The sequence below is a fragment of the Cololabis saira genome, chromosome 6 (assembly GCF_033807715.1).
Source record: "Cololabis saira isolate AMF1-May2022 chromosome 6, fColSai1.1, whole genome shotgun sequence".
NCBI lineage: Eukaryota > Metazoa > Chordata > Actinopteri > Beloniformes > Belonidae > Cololabis > Cololabis saira.
The window spans coordinates 30,761,706-30,780,564 of NC_084592.1; the positions used below are offsets into that span (position 1 = coordinate 30,761,706).

The 18,859-nt window shown below is 37.7% G+C and overlaps 2 protein-coding genes across 2 annotated transcripts in view; both read right to left on the minus strand.

The window, feature by feature from the left end:
- dnah7 (dynein, axonemal, heavy chain 7) overlaps positions 1-3,652 on the minus strand; it is an 86,632-nt gene extending 82,980 nt beyond the window's left edge. The window contains exon 1 of the mRNA XM_061722930.1: positions 3,584-3,652. Coding sequence (XP_061578914.1) covers positions 3,584-3,652 — 69 coding nt within the window. The remainder of the gene's footprint in view (positions 1-3,583) is intronic.
- A 2,596-nt stretch (positions 3,653-6,248) lies between these two features.
- On the minus strand, positions 6,249-18,859 carry esyt3 (extended synaptotagmin-like protein 3). Its single transcript, XM_061723928.1, has 23 exons — positions 18,346-18,859; positions 16,852-16,893; positions 16,281-16,415; positions 16,084-16,160; positions 15,910-15,979; positions 15,712-15,801; positions 15,580-15,635; positions 15,316-15,436; positions 14,995-15,171; positions 13,927-14,009; positions 13,349-13,397; positions 12,992-13,081; positions 12,074-12,136; positions 11,925-11,984; positions 10,893-10,964; positions 9,650-9,736; positions 8,970-9,119; positions 8,492-8,841; positions 8,287-8,385; positions 8,016-8,147; positions 7,817-7,922; positions 7,497-7,546; positions 6,249-6,575 (listed from the first exon to the last, which is right to left on the minus strand). The coding sequence occupies exons 1-23, from the start codon at positions 18,673-18,675 to the stop codon at positions 6,536-6,538; spliced, it is 2,529 nt and encodes an 842-aa protein (XP_061579912.1). The 5' UTR covers positions 18,676-18,859; the 3' UTR covers positions 6,249-6,535.

Genomic DNA, 18,859 nt, shown 5'->3' on the forward strand with positions numbered 1-18,859 from the left:
GCCGTAGGCTACGGCGTAGACGCCGTAAGCTACGGTGTAGCCGTGGCTTTAGAGCCTGCTTTAGAGCCTGCTTTAGAGCCTGCAGCGCACCGCAGCGCTGCCGTGCCGTGCTTTCGGGCATGATGCACGTTTGGGTGGGCACAGCCCCCCCCCTGCCCCCCCTAAAACCGGCCTCGCTTACAGGTGAATGAGACATGGGGTAGTTTTGCTGTAAATGTGCTGTCCAAAATGTTTAATAATCGTATGCGCGTTCGTGTTTGTGGGGGCGTGGCTTTGGACGGAGCGCTCGTGGGTGGGGGCGGGGGGGGTGGGGCTTAGAGGAAGCGCCACTTTCAAATCTTGCTAGCTCTAGGAAGTTGCATAGAATAACTTTAATACACTTTTCAAAACAGTTAACGCACTTCTCACAAAGAGACACAAAACATAACTGATTTACCATGGCAACATATTGCAGACACTTTGTAGCAGCAAATTGGAACTGCTCTCTAAAAAAATTATCAGCACCTTTGTGAACACTCTTTGCAAAACAAAGCAAGTAGTCCTCAACCTATCAAAGAGGTCAATAGCTTGAAGTTGACACCAAGCATGGATCGAGGAGGACGTGGAGGAGGACATGTGGCCTGATCGTCAGGCCCGTGTCAACAATGCGTAATTTTTCTGTATTTTTATTTTTTTTCATATTTACAGGGTTTCATTTCATTGTTTCATTTACAGTATTTTCTTTGAGAATTGACCTTTGTTGTACTGCATATTGAACCCTGTCATTTTGATTGCTTACAGTATGTGCATGTGACAAGTACTGCAATAAATATTTTTCTGTCAGAATCTTGCCATTTTGTACACAGTAGAACAAATGTAAATCAATGGTGTTGACAGGTACTTCAGCAATACAAAAACAGATCTACAATATTTTACTGCATTTTCTGATTTTACTGTAAATACTCTGTGACAGTATATTTCTAAGTTATATAACTAAGTTAGAGTGCTCAATACAAAACCCAAATTGTAGTATGTTGTCAGTTGTAAAATAGTCAATACTATGAGGGTGTTGAACAAAAGTTGATATTGATAGCTGTAGTTTCAATTTTGTTATCCATTGTTAAATAAATGAGAAAACATACATGTTCAATTGAGAAAAAAATGTAGGTTTTGATGGAAAAGTTTGGTTTTGATGGATGTGTGACAAGTTTTGAGAAAATGGTGTCATTCTGCAAACATCATAAAGTGTTTTGGTTATTTCAGCTTCTGTTAAGGGCTTTGTGTGAGCTGTTTTGAAAAAGTAAACTGTGAATGGAAAAATGGGCCAAAACGATCGAGAAAAACTGTACAACCAACAGCTGAAGGTGTAACACTGAACATACAAATGCATGTTTAGACATTCATATAGTGTTTTCCATTCATACTATAGTGTCTTCCATTCTGCACATCAGTGTTCAGTGGGTGCTTAGAAATGTCTACTCAAATGATGTATGTGTTTGGCATTTGAGAAGGAAATACCATTTAGTGAAGAGTTAACACTGTTTTGAGGGTAAAGTGTGCTTTTGCAAGAGAAGTGTAGGATTTTGCATTTTGTGTGTGAGTTTTGTAATTTTTGTTTAGAGTTTTGAGAAAGTGAGGTAGTCTATCAGGAAATGTGTTTAAACAATTGTGAAAAACTGTAATACATACATTTCTAACACCTCTGCACCATCCCCAGAATCGAAACAATTAGCTTTACACGATTTAAAAAAAATATTCTTAAAAAAAAAAAGGAAAATAGAAAAATACATCAGGCATAAAGGGGATTAGAGTATTCTAGAGACAAATGTGAGGTTGAGAAGGGATGATCCAAATCCAAAGCACACCTGCAAATTTATATCAAAATTGTCTACAAAAACATCAACATTTAGGAGGGGCCTAGTCAAAATACATGCAGGTGCAAAGGACCTATGATATACAGCATTAAGTGTGTTACATTTTACCATTGCATTGTTAGTCTTTGTTGTCAATTTTGGAGAGTCACAATATAGGAAGTCATCATCCTCTTCCTTCTCCTCCTCCTGTAGGCTAAAAATGGACAGAAAATTGTGAGAAAAAAAGCAAGTTGTCACTGAGGTAGACATGAAGACTACCAGACAAATTAGCCTGATGGTCTACAAAAACCATGCCACTCACCCAGAGATACTAAACAGAATTCTGCTGAGATTCTTGTGCCTGGGCTGTCCAGGGGTCCAGGAGGTTGGGGCAGACATTTTTCTTTGGTTCTGGGCTCTGTAGTTATGTTGTCTTAGCCTTCTGTCTGCTACTTACAAAATACAATAGTATATAGACTACTATGATAAATGATGCTTATGATAACTGACAAGTTGACACAGTAAAAAATATATATACATGTTGGAGAAATTTGTTTCTGCACTCCAAGAATGAGACACAAGACAGAGAGAGGTTAGATTCAACAATCGTATTACTTGTATAGTAGAGTAGACAGGCAGCTTAACATAAGTGTCAGCTTCCTCCTGGCTACTGAAGTTAACATGAGTTAAAATTAGAGACCAATACAAAAGCTTTTAACAAAGGACTCAAACAGTGGTTAAAATCTAATCAGTAGTGTACACATGAATAGTTCTTAACTTGTTGACTGCTTGCTTTGTTGTCTTTTTATGTTTCTAATTGAAAATTGTTTGTATTTCTTTGATTTCCTTTCCAATTGTTTTGTTGTTTGTTTTTTTCATTTTTCATTTATTTATTTTATTATTTTTATTTATTTTCTTTTTTTCCCCCTATTCTTGTTATCTTAATATTTTATTGCTCTCTATTCTTTTCAAAAGCTGCCTATGGACAAGTGCTTTAGCATATATATATATATATATATATATATATATATATATATATATATATATATATATATACACATACAGTATATATATATATATATATATATATATATATATATATATATATATATATATATATATATATATACACATACAGTATATAGCCATAGCTATATATACTCCATAGTTACAAATCAATCATATTGAAAACATTCAGTCATCTCCAAGGTTTATCTGATTCAATCATGACTAATACTGTGACTATCAATCACAGTATTGTAGTTACATTCAATAGGTCAAAAAGTTGCCTCCAACACTCATCTTGTCACTGTATTTTTCCACTTGTAATGCTGTGCGTATAATGATAGTTACAAACATTATAAAGCATACATAATTTACATACATTTTCATAGCAATACATTTCTATTCGAGGCATAAAAACATTTAAGAAACATTTAAACTACACCTGCTTCACTTCCTTGACGTTTCCCCTGTAGTGTAGTAGAGAGTGAAAGCAGAGGGTTTGACTCCATCCATGGCAGTTTTCCCGGGATCTGCGATATAGATTCAAATAAAATGTAGTATTGCTCTCATTATTTAGCAAACAAACTAATTTAGATATTTCTGACTCACTAATTATTGACGCCGGTTAAATTCAGTCGCAGTTAGTTGAACGTTAAGACGGTGATGTAATAAAATTGAAAAAAAAAAAAAAACATTTTCCAGCTTCGGTAAAGTTGGAGAATGTATTTTATTTTATTTATTCTTACCTGTGGCGGGTCTGGTGGTAAGAGCATTAAGCTCACGGGGACTTTTGTTTCCTTCTTGTCTGAACTCATGTTGGACCAAAAATGTACCGTGTAACAAATCAAAGCCCTGGGCCGTTGCTACGGTGGTTGCTAGGGTGGTTGCTAGGGAAACAGCTGGGAGACCTCAAGCCTGAATTATGGTTGAGCGTTAAATCGACGCAGAACCTACGGCGTAGGGTACGGCGTAGGCTCTGCGTTGGTGTAACGCGGGACCATAAATCAGCCTTTCGTAGCGGCCAGAGACAGACACGCCGTCATAAAAACACATAAATGATCCAGTGGGAAGTTAAATTACTGACACAAGAAAAGCAAAACCACGTTAATTAAGATGTGTTTTTAAGTTTTCAAACAGAGCCGTTAACCTTTTCATGCTGAATTACAACGACGGTTTTGCTATAATTATGCCGCGTTCCATTTACCTCGGAAATCGGAACTGGGAACTGGGAATGGCAGCCATCTTGGAATGGTAACTCGGGGGTGGTGAAGCTTCTCCCACTTTCCCAGTAGGAAATCCCACTTCAAGGGGCGTTCCAGTTGAAAATTACGACTGGGAACTGGGAAATTTCGACTTCCGAGGACAAATGGAACGCGGCATTAATCTCTAAACGGCGTTGGAACTTCTGTCGTATCCACTTTTTACCTGGTTAGCTCTGTATATAATAGTCATACCTGTCAAGTTTTGGATTTAAAAAATACGGGAAATTATCCGCCGCTGTCCCACCAGCCCAAGAGGTCCAGTATCTTACATTTTAAGACATTAAGACATTAAGACATTTTAAGAGAAATTCAAAATAACTACCTGTCAACCACTTACAAACTACAAATACGTGCTCATAGCCTGATAGGTCGACCTTTGTTAACACTGAAATTCTCCTAAATGAAAACACAAAAGTGAATTAAATCACACTTAGTTTTTTTTTTTTATATATATTTTCAGTTTATATACACTTGTCTTCAAGTGAAACATTTCCATTTTCTTTTAATTTGTAATTTTCACTCATGAGCTCTCTGGCATTCACTGACCCCATCCTGCTCCTATTTAGGAAAGTAAATTTAATATCCCATTTTAGAGATATTTATACGAAGTTTTCGCTTTTTTGGCAGAAATGCCTTCTCTCTCGTCGTCCATATGATTTGTTCGCTCCCGATGATTTGTCCGAGTTCGCTCCATGGATGTATTGTAGAACGGTTCGCTCCCCATGGTTCGCTCCCGTTGTCGCCATTAACCTCGCGAGAACTGCCACCCAGGCTACAGCAGGTGACAGTTCTCGCGAGGTTAGTGACAATTCAACATTTACCCGTTTCCCGGCCAAAAAGGGAGATTTGACAGGTATGATAATAGTACACTAACCATTAACTTTTATCATTATTAGCTTGCCTTTAATCATGCCCCGATGTTCGTTCATATCCTCTGCAGGGGAAGCTCTAGAAGAGGGTGATACCGGCAGAGGAACTGGCTTAAACTGGCTTGGAACTTAATATGCTTACTTTTCTGTTATATACCTTCAAGAACACAAAAAGGGGAAAACCAAACAGAGGTAAAGAATGCATCTGTCCTCATCTTACTCACCAAGCAAAATAGGCTATGTAGTTGTTTTTAAATATCTTTATTTCCAATAAATATCACCTGAAAACCCATCTTGAAAACAATACCCCATCTTATGTACAACAGAAAATACAAAATATAAAAAAAAAAAATATTGGGCTTAAACAGATTTTGATTAGGCATGTAGCTCTGAAACACCCAAAATGTACTCGGAAAATCGTTGTAGTTAATTTAGTGAAAAAAGCTAACTATTTATTTTTTATGACCTTTGGTACTCAAATGTAATATAAATACAGTACTTAGTGTCTTTATTTTACTCCTAAAAAGAAACCCATATTAAACTGAAACACACAAAATCTTATTAACATGTATAAAACATTTTCCTGTAAAAGATGTGACCATATTGAAAATGAAAATTTATATTATGAATGTGAGAAAGTTAGTTTTAAACATGAGTCTCATCCTTCAAGACCAACAGCTGCTCACATGTATTTTTAAAGGGGACACTGGGGAAAAAAAAGGCAATGTTGTATTTTTTGTATGTTTGTATTTAGTTGGAAGTCTGAACTGTCTAGAAACTCAAAAAAGTTTGACATATCAAAAACCCATTGCTTTAAGTTTTGGCCACATTGGTCTGAATATATGGATAATTCCACACAAATTTAGATCACACTGCATTATACAGAGATGGGTATCATAAAGCTGTAACAGTTCTTTCAAATAAACACCCTATCAAAAGTGAAGGTGGAGTTAAGTCAATTTGTTGATTATATTATCTAAAACCAGCTGTTTCGAACAAAACTTTAAATGCTTGGATTGGAAGGACACTTTCGTACTCTAATCTGTGGTATTCTCAGCAAAGCATGTCACAGCTATTTCATTTAGACAATTGAATTGAATTTAAAATTTGAACAACTGAACTTAGAAATTGTGTCAACTTTTGAAGAAGAAAAAAGTGCCAAGTGTCTCTTAAACTATGACCATGAGTGTTTCAGTGTGCAACTCTTCCACATCATGCTATTCTGCTATTCTGCAAAAAAAAAAAAATTCAATTCAGATGAACTTGAATAATCCCCTGAGAAAAAGATCCGAAATGAAATGGCTTTGTTACCAAGGGTCACAATTTCTACCGTCAATGCAAATATGCAGCAATAAATAGAAACAAAGGCTAACGTTTCAGAGTAGAATATCTTCATGAAAGACATGATGCACTTCAATACTGTATATGTGCCTCTGCTCCTAAGAGAAAGTCATGGCCAGCCTTCATGGGGTTGGATATGGACTCTAGTCCTCAGATGAGGAGGACTGAGGAACATGCAGTTCTCCAAGCATAACATTTGAACTATGTTACAAATGATCTCCACCTGCTAGGTGAATTTCCTCAGCCCCGGCAGTGTGAGCTCATACCTTTAGAGAAAAAAAAAAAAGGAAATGAAAGTTACCATGATTGTAGCTGAACTAAATGACACATTTTGCTCTACCCTTTGTGCTAATTCCATTGGTCCTATGAACCAGACAGGGCCAATGTTCTGAAGCCAGGCTACACTAATACAGTAGTCACTTATTTAAAATGCCTGTAGTAGCCTCCAAAGATTGTAGTAAATACTGTTTTTTTTTGTATTTGCTGAGAGTTATATGAGGAAAACAATACTTGCATTAATGCATTAAGGCTGTAAACAGGGAAACACATTTGGTTGCTTTTCCACCGGTATTCAGTATAAGCTAACACTATGTTCTGTAATTCTGGTTTCTAAATGGGGATTTTCTACTCTCCTAGCTGGTTGTCTGGCAACATCAGGCCAACAACAAGACTCTAGAGGGCAGCTAGGATTAAACAAACATTAAATTCAGTTTTTAATCAATAAGGAAGTGGATTTTGTTGCTCTTAGACCATCTTAATAATGACTCGTTTCCAGTAAGTGTGCTGTGATGCTGGCTTTAGGGTCAAATAAACAGCTTCAAAAATACAGTGATGGTGAAGGTCTGTCTTCCCTAACCCCTAGCAAGAAATACAACATACATTTCATTAATCATTTATTATTTGAGTCTAATAGTCATCTAATTTTCTTCAAATGAGGCGATTTTATTTTCTCAGAAGTGAGTTTTCGCAGCATATGCATGACTTTCTTTATCAAAATTATGACTGCAACAACTTATGCACAATTAGGGAAGCAAACATTTCCCAAATAGCACAAAAATAAGCTGTAACAGAATATATAAAGCTGAATTTAGTTGTCAGTTAAGAATGAAACACAAGCATTTCTTAGCGTTGCTCTCATTGTACCACGCAAGCAATAGGATGTGAGAAATGTGGCTGTCATACTGTACCATTCTGTCACGCCTTTGACCAGATCCAGCTCTGAGAGATTAATCACCACCTGTTGACAACAGCAACATTTGAGAATTCAGTAAATCATCCAAACTGAGCTACAGACGGCAAAAGTTGGACATCCAAAGCCATCTGGAATTTCTACTATAGCATGCGTCTGAAATAAAAGAGATTTATGATACAAAAACGAGGCCCAACTTGACAAATCAGGAGCCACATAAGTCTCTCACCACTGCCTGTCTAACATGAAATATTTCACCTACAAAACAGTCTTGAATCAGGAATGGAAACACAATTTAGTACAAATAGCACTTCCTACCATGCCAATGTCCTTTCTCTCTCTCGTATGAAACATCCTGTTATTTTTCACTGCTACATCCAACTTCCTAGTCTTTGCTTCCTCAATGGATGCATCAAATTCCAACCTGCATGGAAGAAGGTTGGCAGAAAAAGATCAAACTAATCGCTGAGGTACAATGTGAAATGCCAACTTGCGTGTGTGTGTATCGTTTGCTTACTTCTCATTGAAAGTAGGACTGACCGTCCTTCTCTTGACTTGTGTCTTCTTGCGGTGTCTCCAGGACTGATCAGGAAGTAAATACATGCGCACGTAAGAGTCGGTGCCATTTGGGCTGCAGGGGAATAAGTTCCTGTAGGATATACATACTTGTTAATGTCTGATCAAAGTTGGTCTTGCATTTTATTCTGAATAATTCAGTCAGAAAACATTACAAACACATGAATCAGTTGATACACTATCATTTGTGAGGGTGAGATATTGTGACAAACCTGCAACAATTAACTAGGACGATGAGCTTTTTCCTCAGATTGGCATAGCGTATGGTCAGATTGATGTCTCCAAATGAGCCCTGATGGTTCCTAATAGCCCTACAGGTGGCAAACACATTTGCAAGAGAATTTTTTTTTGTCTTTTTAGACCAGTGTTGGAAATCTGTAAAGTTTGAAAAAGACGTGAATATATCCACACACTCACGCTGGGTAGGAAGCTCCATCTGAGATGTCCAAACATGACGACGCAATGGAGTTATCTGACAGTAGGCTGTGAGAGTCATACCGGCGCATGTTTGAAGCTAAAGACAACTTCCTGGTATCTGAAGCCAGAAAAGAGCCACGGCGCTGACCTGAATAATTTTCACTTGATCCTTTCAGCAAATCAGCTGGTTGGACTGGAGAGGGGACGGCAGGAATAGTGTTGGAGGAAACTGCCTCTGAGAGGGGAGTGGACATGGGGGAGCTTCCGCCGTCTTCGGCCTGTGGTGGCTGTTTGATTTCAGCGGATGGAGTAATTATGATTTTGGGTGGCGGCTCATCCACAGTGAGAACCTGCAGTGGGATGGAGAAAATGGCTGTAGTCAGTTATCCTACTGCAGTAGAGTGCAATAATGAGTTCTTTGAAAATCTAAGTTGAAGCAGTTAAAGTGCATCAGCTAGAAATGTGCGCGTGCTCCCACCCTAAGAGTGGCCTTCAGCTTGATCTGGCTGTTTGCTCCAGAGCGCTCCAGCATGAAGCGCTGGTCTAAAGTCATGTTGGAGGTGTTGAGGAGGCGATGCAGGGATAATGTGAGAACACCCAGCTGAGTCTTCTTTTCTTGTTCTTTGACCTAAACCACACAAACAAAGCCGTATTGGAAATGGGGAAACAAAGTAACCCATTGATGACTTGTTTTGTATAATATTCTCTGACACCGGGGCTTCCAAGATAGCAAAGAATGTATATGTGACTAACCAAACTCAGCCACATATTCGTAAGACATTTACCACAATCTATTTTTTCTTTGGGCGGTCAAGCCACACCAAGCTGTCACAACACTTACTCCCAAAAGTGGCCCAGGTTAGGTCTGCCATCTGTATAGGTTTTATTGGGAACCATTGTACAGCAGAAGAAATAATGTTTTTGAACCATTTCATAAAGCGGTAGTGGGTTATATTTAACAGATGACACAGATCAGTATTTTATTGATTGAGAAGATATAAATTTACTAGCTGTTACCATGGGTGACAGCTAATGGGGATCTTAATAAACAATTAACAATAATATAAATCAGAATAGCGTCCATTACAATGTATTGTCAAATTATAGACGGGGTGGAGACTCTGTGTTGTGTGTTCTGGATTATACTGAAATACACACCTGAATGACGAGCTGCTGCGTATTGACATCCTGCACAAAGAAGGTAAAGCCTTCCTCCCACGCTGGGTCTTTGGATGCAAACGCAACCTGTGAAAAGTAAAGTTAGGATTTTGTGTAATAATTACAACTGGGAGGTGTCCACGGAAAAAAGTGAATCTACACAGCTGAGTCATAGACTCTCTCTATATCATACATCACGGATAAAGTTACCCTGATAGAAAGCACCATAGTGTTGATCACTGATGTTGTGACTTGAAAGCAGCACAGCAATCTTCACGGCTAATAAACTACAATATGCCAGCTACTTAGTTCTACCATTAGACGGATATAACCTGGACTTCTACAATGACTTTTACCAAACTAAAACTTGTATTTAACATAACAGTTAACAAGGAAACATCAGCAATAGTCAGAAATGAGTTTAAGATTGTGAAAAAACCTGACAACTTCAACTTGATTTCTCACCTGAGGAATTTACAGTGCAACACTATCCAGTATTCTGCTTTAATTATGGGATTGTTTCTCATTCTACAAGTCATTTCATAACCTTGGCAGTTATTCTTTCCTTATTATTCTTACAAATAATATGGATAAAGAAACAGCAGTATTATAAAAGCAAATGACTCCTGAAGTAGAAAGGAAGAGAAACTGCAACAGGAAAATGAATTATTGGGAAAATTAGGGGCAGCTAATTTTATATACACTGTATGCCACTGGTGGGTTTGGCGTCCGAAGTGAATTACAACTCAAAATCTTTGAAATAAAAACAACTTTGTCTCTCTTTTTGGGGCCAAACAATTTCTTCTCCACTGTGTGGTTGAGATTTTCTGTGTACTGTGACATCACAGATCGGAGTAAAATGTATTCAGCTCCCTTATCTCGATAAGCAGCACAAAGCAGTCAAACCAAGTTCAAAACAAGTGAACTCTCCAGAAGAGAGGGTGAGGTTCAGATGATGGTGACTCCACGCCCATAAAACAGCTGCTATGAACAAAGCTGAAAAGATGTGTATGAAAAGAGTGTTTTTATTGTAAGTAAGTAGGTTTATTTATATAGCTCTTTTCACAGACACAGATATTGTGTATCTGTAGTATTTTGGTCAAAATGTGTCACAGCCTTCTGGAAATTGTATCCCCATTTAAAAATAGAGCAGAATATGTCTCTTTTAATGCAGGAATGGCTTAATTAAATGGATGAATTAAATAGGAAATTGTTTATCAGTGAGGTGAAGTCATAGCATTACCTTGCTTTTCTGAACTTCATCACCAATGGATAATTCCACCATGGAGTTGGGACCAGATTTCTTCTTTGTGAGCTGAAAACAAGAGCACATTAGTGAGGGAGTGAAGAAATCTTTCTGTGTATATTGTTGTAACCATTAGCTGCGTTTACATTTCTGTCAGTCAGTGTGGCTCTGTCTATTACTTCTTCCTCAACTTAACTTCTGTGACACAAATTTGGAAGTAAAATACCAGATGACTAATAATAAAGGGCACAAACTAAGATTGGGGGTTTGTGTACAACCAGATTCATTGACTTTCAGGTTGGAACGTTTCTGCATTCCAGTCTCTTACACAATGAAGACCAACCACACCACATGACACCTGCCAAACAGATGCACTCTGGGAATCAGTGCTCAAGCAGGATGAGAGTTATGCTGGCCTTTGATTTTCATTTTTAGCATTCCAGTAAAAAACTTGAATGTTTTTCCTGTAAACTGTACAGTATTCTTACGCTTTTAATGTTTCACTTTGTAAATGTATTTTCAATTTATGGCTACCAAAAAGCAGTGGCTCCTCAAGGCTGGTCCGATCATAACGCCTTTTATCAAGAAAAGTTTGGGAATTATAATGTTCCTTTACATTATTCTCACAGTTTGCATAAACTGGATGAGATTAGGAAAGAAACTGTAAAGAAATCTGTGAACTTGAGTGTCGATGATAGAACGACGGTCTAATATGTTTGCTTTACAAATCCTTCTTGACGTTCTTAACAACGTCTCGATGACAGAAATGTATACTAAGATAAAATATCTCCTCATACTTTGAACCCTGTTCAAGAGAAATACCTGCTGCTAACAACACACACAAATAAAATGACTGACATGCACCAGACAAACCAGAAATTCCAGTAAACATGTAACACCAACACACAGCAAAACTGAGCCTTGTGTGTAAATACAAGACACAAACACACTCTATGTGGTAAGGTGTTACACTGAAAGATTATTAACTTAATGTGATGTTGATAAAACATGATGATGTTCCAGTCTTACCCGTGACTCCTTTGCGTGTTTCCCATGTTTTTGATGCGTTGTAATCTCACTGTGGTCTCTCTGGAGACAAATACAAAAACAAACCTCACCATATTTGCATCAGCCACTCGCAAAATCCACAATGACACTCCCCACAAGTAGCTACTTACTGGTAGATTCGAAGCGCTGTCCAAATACACAGCAAGCATGGCACAAGCAAGGCCGTCGTTGGACTAAAAGAGAGTCACAGCATGCGTTATAAACCTGCATAGCTGCTGTACACAAAAGCAACTGATAGTAGGGCTGCACGATTAATCGTTAAAAAAAAAAAAAATCGCGATCTCGATTCATGCTTGAACGCAATCTCATTTCCAAATGACGACGATTTAATTATTTTTTTTTTTTTTTTTTTTTCTAAAGATGGCTGCATAAAAAAAGGACTAGGCCTATGTTCTAGGTTGTTGTAGTCCTGTCATGGTCAACTATCATGTTGTCATGTTTGTTATATTTTGTTAATGATTGTGGATTACATTTGGAGAAACATCTACCTTTCTCATCACCTGACACATATTGCACATAAATATTGTTAAAATTGTTATTGTTTAAATTATTTAAAGACAAGAGAGATGTTTATTGTTTTTATGTTCAATGTCAGCTGTTACAGCAAAAAGCAGCCAGAGGAATAATTTGTTGCCTCAGAACTACAGGATCTGTTACAAGTCCCCTTTCTGAAAGGGTGTTCAACTCAGGGAGGAACAAATATTGTTCAAAATTGTTATTATTGTTTAAATTATTCAAAGGTTTGTGTAAAGAAGACAAGAGATGTTTATTGTTATTATATTTTTGTTCAGCTGTTGCAAAGTTAAAGTAATAAGTGCAATAAATTTTATATTGGAAAAAAATCGTGAGAGAATCGTGATCTCAATTCTAAGCAAAAAAATCGTGATTCTGATTTTGTCCAGAATCGTGCAGCCCTAACTGATAGTCAAAAGTGGAAGTCATAAGACTGGCACTGGTTTATTGTACAATATGATAACTGTGGTCTGATTCAAACACTAAAGATCTGTGCAACCCAGACACTGCTTTACCTCTTTCAGCAGATTGGAGTTGGCCTGAAGGGAAAGCCACTGGAGCTTGAGATGAACTTCACCATGCTGAACCCCCTCCAGACAAAACCACTTCAAGAATGAAGTCAACAAGACATTCATTATGAGTTCAAGTCAGAGTAAACACAATTAAGACATTTTCGAGAAAACATGTTTTAAGTAGACAACAGTCTAAAAAAATGATCCGCTTATTATTTTAGTAACCCTTATTTGCAACCCTGCTGACTATCATTTTTTACCAAAATGTAGAGTTATCATAGAAAAATCTCTTTATCCAGTATAACCTCAGTAGTTATTTAAAAAAAAAAAAGGAAGACGAAAAAGAAATAAAATCCCCACCTTGTCCATTTCTTTGTCCTTTTTCACTTCTCCTAAATCAAGGTGGTATCTATTGCAGAAAAATATCATCATCATAATAATGTTGAGTACATAGAAGTAATCCTTAGAAAATATATACAGTCACCAGCCACTTTATTTAAGGCAAGGTTATTCATACAGCATATTTTACATAAAATACTTTTTTAAAGTAGGAGTTTAAAAGCAGAATTAAAGACAGACAGAAATAAATTAAAATGAATTAAACAAATGAGATGCAAGAAATAATATATATCTCCAGATAGTCACTGTATTATATATATATATATATATATATATATATATATATATACATACATACACATACACATACAGGGGTGCACACAAGCCGGGACTCGAGGGCTAGTCTACTGCATGTTTTAGATGTTTCCCTGTCTTCAACAAAAAATTAATTAAAATTGGACCCTTTTGTCTTTAACATTGTTTTCAACTGCCATGGTGGGTTTATGACGGGGCAGAAATTATACAATATGCTGAATATTGAGTAATCTAAATCAATCATATTTATACTACTGCACTTATTTAACAGTATTAGATCTCACCTTCCTAGGAAGTCATCTTTATCCGTGTCCTCATCATACAGCTCCACCTCCAGCTCTTGCCCTGGTGCTTCATGAACCACAAACTGCTCACAGGCAACAAACATTTTTTAAAACAAATTAATAAATAAAAGCACTTTTATCAAATTCAATTTTAGTAAAATGGTTATTTTAACGATCAAGCATGCTGAGTGAAGAATGCTTTATATATAATATATTGTCATGCAAATCACATGTGAGATGACACAGAATATGAAAGTGACATTAGAGCAAATGTGTCAAGCTCAAACTGTTGAAAACAATGATTTATCCCCAAATGTGCCAACAAGGGATGCTGTCAATTGAAAAAAAAATGCATAATTTGTATCTCTCATAAACCCATATCTTATTTACAAGAGAACATAGAAACAAACTTATTATATGTTGAAGCTGACCATTTACTAATTAATGAAAAATTATTTCACAGATCATAGGCATCCACTATTAATGTTCACCCTCACCCCATGCACAGAGATTTCCCCAGATTTTCTGAATCTTTTGATGAAGTTATGCACTGTAGATGATGAAATAATCAATGGCTTTGCTATTTTATTCTGAGGAACATTATACTGAAATTGAGGGTTAAGCAGCTTGAATCTTACATCAGAAAAAATGGGGCAACAGCCCTCTCCCAAAACTCCAACAATGGGTCTCCTTAGTTCCCACAAGTACATGAACTGTGCTAAAAAAAAATAAAATACAATGAAATAAACCATCTTTACATTTGAACAAGCTGCTGGCATTGAATTCAAAAACAGGAAAAACATTTAAATTTGATGCACTTTATGTTCTTTAAAAAAAAGATTTTAGGTTTGTAAGATAAAAAGATCATTCCATTTTGTATTAATCTACATTAGAGACAGTGTCTCAACTGTTTTGCAATTGAGGTTGTATCTTCAATTTCATCTTCTACAAACAGATATGCGATCGAGTTTAGCTGTGTGCATAGTGGCATGGCTATAGTGGCCCCAAAATGTTTGACAAACACATTAATCTGGTCCATGAAGTCAAAGTGTTGTTTTGTCACTCTACCTCATACACTTCATTCCATGTAGGGTCCAGACTCTCTTTGATGGTTCTGGTTTTGTGGTGTCGGTTGCCGACCCTGAGTGTCACATAAGGGTCGGATTTGCCCTTCACCAAGCCCATCATGAATGTATCCTTGGCTACCAGTTCTTTTGCTTCCAAGACATGGACCCTCACCACCCCCTGAGGAGCACAGGAGTCACATGAGAACCATTTTTATTAATTATTATTATTATTATTACACACTGATTGGACCCATAATAAAGATTCAATTAATAGTCACTGCTGATGAGGATAAACCTAAACTGATTGGTATTTCTTACATACACGGGGAAGTGGGAACCTCATCTGATCCATTTTGACCTGGTCTATGAGAGGAATACACATGCGGTTGGGTAACACCATGAGAGAAGCAATGATGTCCATGATAGTGTCCTCAGACAGTGAACTGGAATGGGAGAAGTGAGATGAGAGATGACTGAATGGAGAACTGAACATCTGGAGAGACCAAAAAGATTTCTTGTTTCTATTTCTCCCAACAAGGCAGGATTTGCATGCCAAGCAGCAGAGAGATTTTCCGGGGAAACTAACCTGAAGCCAGGGCTGTCCAAAAGGTTGGTCACACCAGTCCAGTTGATCTGCAGGGTCTGAGGAAAAAGCTCAAATTATAACACGGTCCAATAACACAATCCCACCAACAACGATAAATCTGTGTGCACTCACTGGACGGCGAATGAAGAAAATGGTCACTCCTCCAACAAGTGGTGTTTGACCAATAAGAGGTTCTAAAATGACCCTCAACATCCCCTGGAGCTGGAAGATTCAGGCAGTTGTTTTTACAAGAACAGCAAGCATAAATAAAATCTTAAGGAGACGGCATGGACCCCAAAAAATGTGTGAATAAAACATAAACATAATCACTTTCAGCCCTTTCACTCCAGCTGTGATCGGCGGGTTCACGTCAGCATCAATGTCCACATCGCCATCATAACTGCAAATTTAGAGGCTGGTTAGAACACCAAAGTCAGAGTAAACTTTGAAATGAGACATGAAGCAAGTATAATAAATTCTGAATGAGAAGTGTATTTGACTGACTCTATATTCAAGTCCAGAATCACCTCCCTCTGATCCACTTCATGGGTGTAAACTTTGATTCCAGTGATCCTGAGAGGCTGAAATGACAGGATCCCCCATTAATGACACTGACTATATCAAATATATACACAGGTGTTATAGCTTCGCTTTAAGCTGATACTAAATGAAAAGAATATGTTGGTCAAATTTCGACTCACTTTGTGGCCAAAGTGAATCTTGGTGAATTTGAACATTCTGAGCGCATGGCTGGAGACTCTGATGGTCGGTTGGATGTTTTCCTTCAGCAGCTTCTCCATATACATCCCAAAGAAAGGCCACACCTGTTCCAACACCTGAACATATCACAAAAAAAAAGAAATTGATTTAGCACTTCAAACAACAGTAAATGAGTCCAGTACCCAAGATCATGATGCATATTTGCATAGTATTATAATTTGTTCCCTTTTCTTTAATAATGAGCTAGTATTGTTGACAACAGCAGTTTGTGTGTTCCTCTCAGTCTACTTCTCTCTTTATCTGCAATACTGGATTTGACAACATGTCACGTTGATCTGCATTTCAGGAGCATTTAATTGACATCAGATCCACAGGAGTGTTGATGAGATGGTTATTGAGTGTGCCGTTTACAACTGTGCAACTTGCACTAAATTAAAATACCAAAAACACCACCTTCTCCTTTAGCTCACCGAACCCTTAAGAGGATTCTCAAGATGTTGTCGTAAGACTACAAAAACAAATATTAGGTAAGATGATGTTTTAATACTGTACCTTGTTAACCCAGTGAACTTTCTCAACCTCAGTGAAATGCACCTTTATGACAAAAACAAAAAACAGATAATCAAGTCAGAAAGCAAATGAACACAGTGGTGTGCATGGTGAAGCTGATAGAAGACCTGGTGTAATTAGACAAACTAAAAAATATTTGTGAATATAACACCAGTAAATTGGAGAAAAAAAATATGCTAGGTTTGCTCAGATTATTGAGTTTATTGAAGATAAAACAAGCAAATATTTCTCATGTTTTTAGTAAACATGGATAAGCACAGAAGTGACACCTTGCAATGTTTTGCTGAAAACTGTAATTACAAGTTTGGGATTGTGCTTTAATGCACATTGGAAATAATGAGATCGGCAAGTCAGTAAAAACAGAAAACTTCCACCAAAAGAAGTCCATGTGATCATTTCACTGACCTTCTGTCCATTGTAAAATGAAAGCTTGAAAGTTGTTTGGCTGAAAGTACGAGTAATTTTAAACACAAGCTGCCACAACCTGTATAAACCAGTATAAACCTGATCTGATTTTACATCCATTGTACATATCAGCTGACATTCCTGTGTCATTAGGATGTTTCTCGAAACTCAGGTCAGTTGGTTACTGTGTTTGTGGGTGTGGTGGAATCAAACATGAAGATGCAAAACCTCCTTTTACGCATCACAATCTGGTTTATGACACATCTTTATGAGAGTTTGTGTCTGAATCTGGTCGGTCATGCAAATAGATCTATTTACATGAGCCTGATTCAGACAAGATTCCATCACAATGACATGTCTTCCAGTTCAAGGCTTGTCTTAGGGTGTCTTATGACTTTTTTTTGCACATAAAAATATAAAACCGTTTTAAAAGTACAGACGAACAGTATGTAGAAAAAAAAAGGAAATAAAAAAAGAAATACAATATAACAGAAAATGTGCGGGAGAAACCAAAAAAACCCATAAGGGCTTGTCGAGTGGTCCTCCTATAATGAAACAAACAATATCTACAGAAATATGTAAAACATAGGACAACTAAGGAAAATAAGCTAAATTACTAGAAAACAAAAACAGGAATCTAATGAGGGTTTGCAGAGAAGTACTGGAAATGAATGGTTAAGCTTTGCTAACTAAATTTGTACTCGAGCATTCTCTAATATGGTGTGGTAAGGATTTCCAATAAAGATGACCTCTGAATCTAATTGAAAATTGGGAAAAAGTAGACCTGGAAAGGGTTGGATGGAGATTGTTTGCAGACCTAGTATTGAAGTGATGAATTTGGGAATTGAATTGAAATAAAGAATGAAAACTGGTTTGGAAGTAGCTTGTGAATGGATTGATAGACAAAAAGACATCTGAAAAACATTTACAGCAGCAGATGTATTTGTTTGGTTTGAACAAGGAAGTTATCATTTAAAAGTGTACATCTGACATGATGATCTTTTCTAGCTGCTGAAGTGCTTAACAGCCAGGTATCTCAGACATCCCCCCAGCAGGGATGCAGGTACATACCCAGGAGGCCATCTGTAGGGCGCTCTTCAGCTCCGTGTTGATCACATGCGTCTCGTTGTCCACAAAATCGATGGCTGACTCGATCCGGGCGCCTTTCCACTGGCGGTTTTTCTTCCACCATGTCATCATCACCATGCACAGCAGCACCCAGCTGACACTGAGGCCCATGTACCCTGTCAGATACACCGGGTAGAAGACAAAAAAGGCTCGGCCGAAGTAAAACAAGAACTCCATTAAGATGCGGTTGACGGCGGAGGAGCTGAGCTCCTGCTGCGGGAGCCCCGCTCCCTGCGCCGGGCCGCGGGCACGCTCCTGCGGGGGCGAGGCCATCGCTCCGGCCCGGACTCCCGCGGCAGAGCTCTGAAAAGGTCCAGAAAAAAGATGCTCGGGGCTTGTGTCTGAACAGATTGATACTTTGATGCTCTTTTACAAGGTTTTCTAAGCCACAATCAATATGTGTCCGTGGGCAAATTACAGCACTCGGTATGGACCCAGCCCCCCTCAAAAAGTTCAA

What these genes read in the sequence shown, in the direction of transcription:
- esyt3 (XM_061723928.1), bottom strand. Translation starts at nt 18,675, where the DNA reads ATGGCCTCGCCCCCGCAGGAGCGTGCCCGCGGCCCGGCGCAGGGAGCG. An exon ending in TTTTCTTCATTCGCCGTCCA is followed by an intron (nt 15,636 to 15,711) that starts GTGAGTGCACAC and finishes CTTTTTCCTCAG; the next exon opens with ACCCTGCAGATCAACTGGAC. An exon ending in CATGGAATGAAGTGTATGAG is followed by an intron (nt 14,010 to 14,994) that starts GTAGAGTGACAA and finishes GCCTGTGAGCAG; the next exon opens with TTTGTGGTTCATGAAGCACC.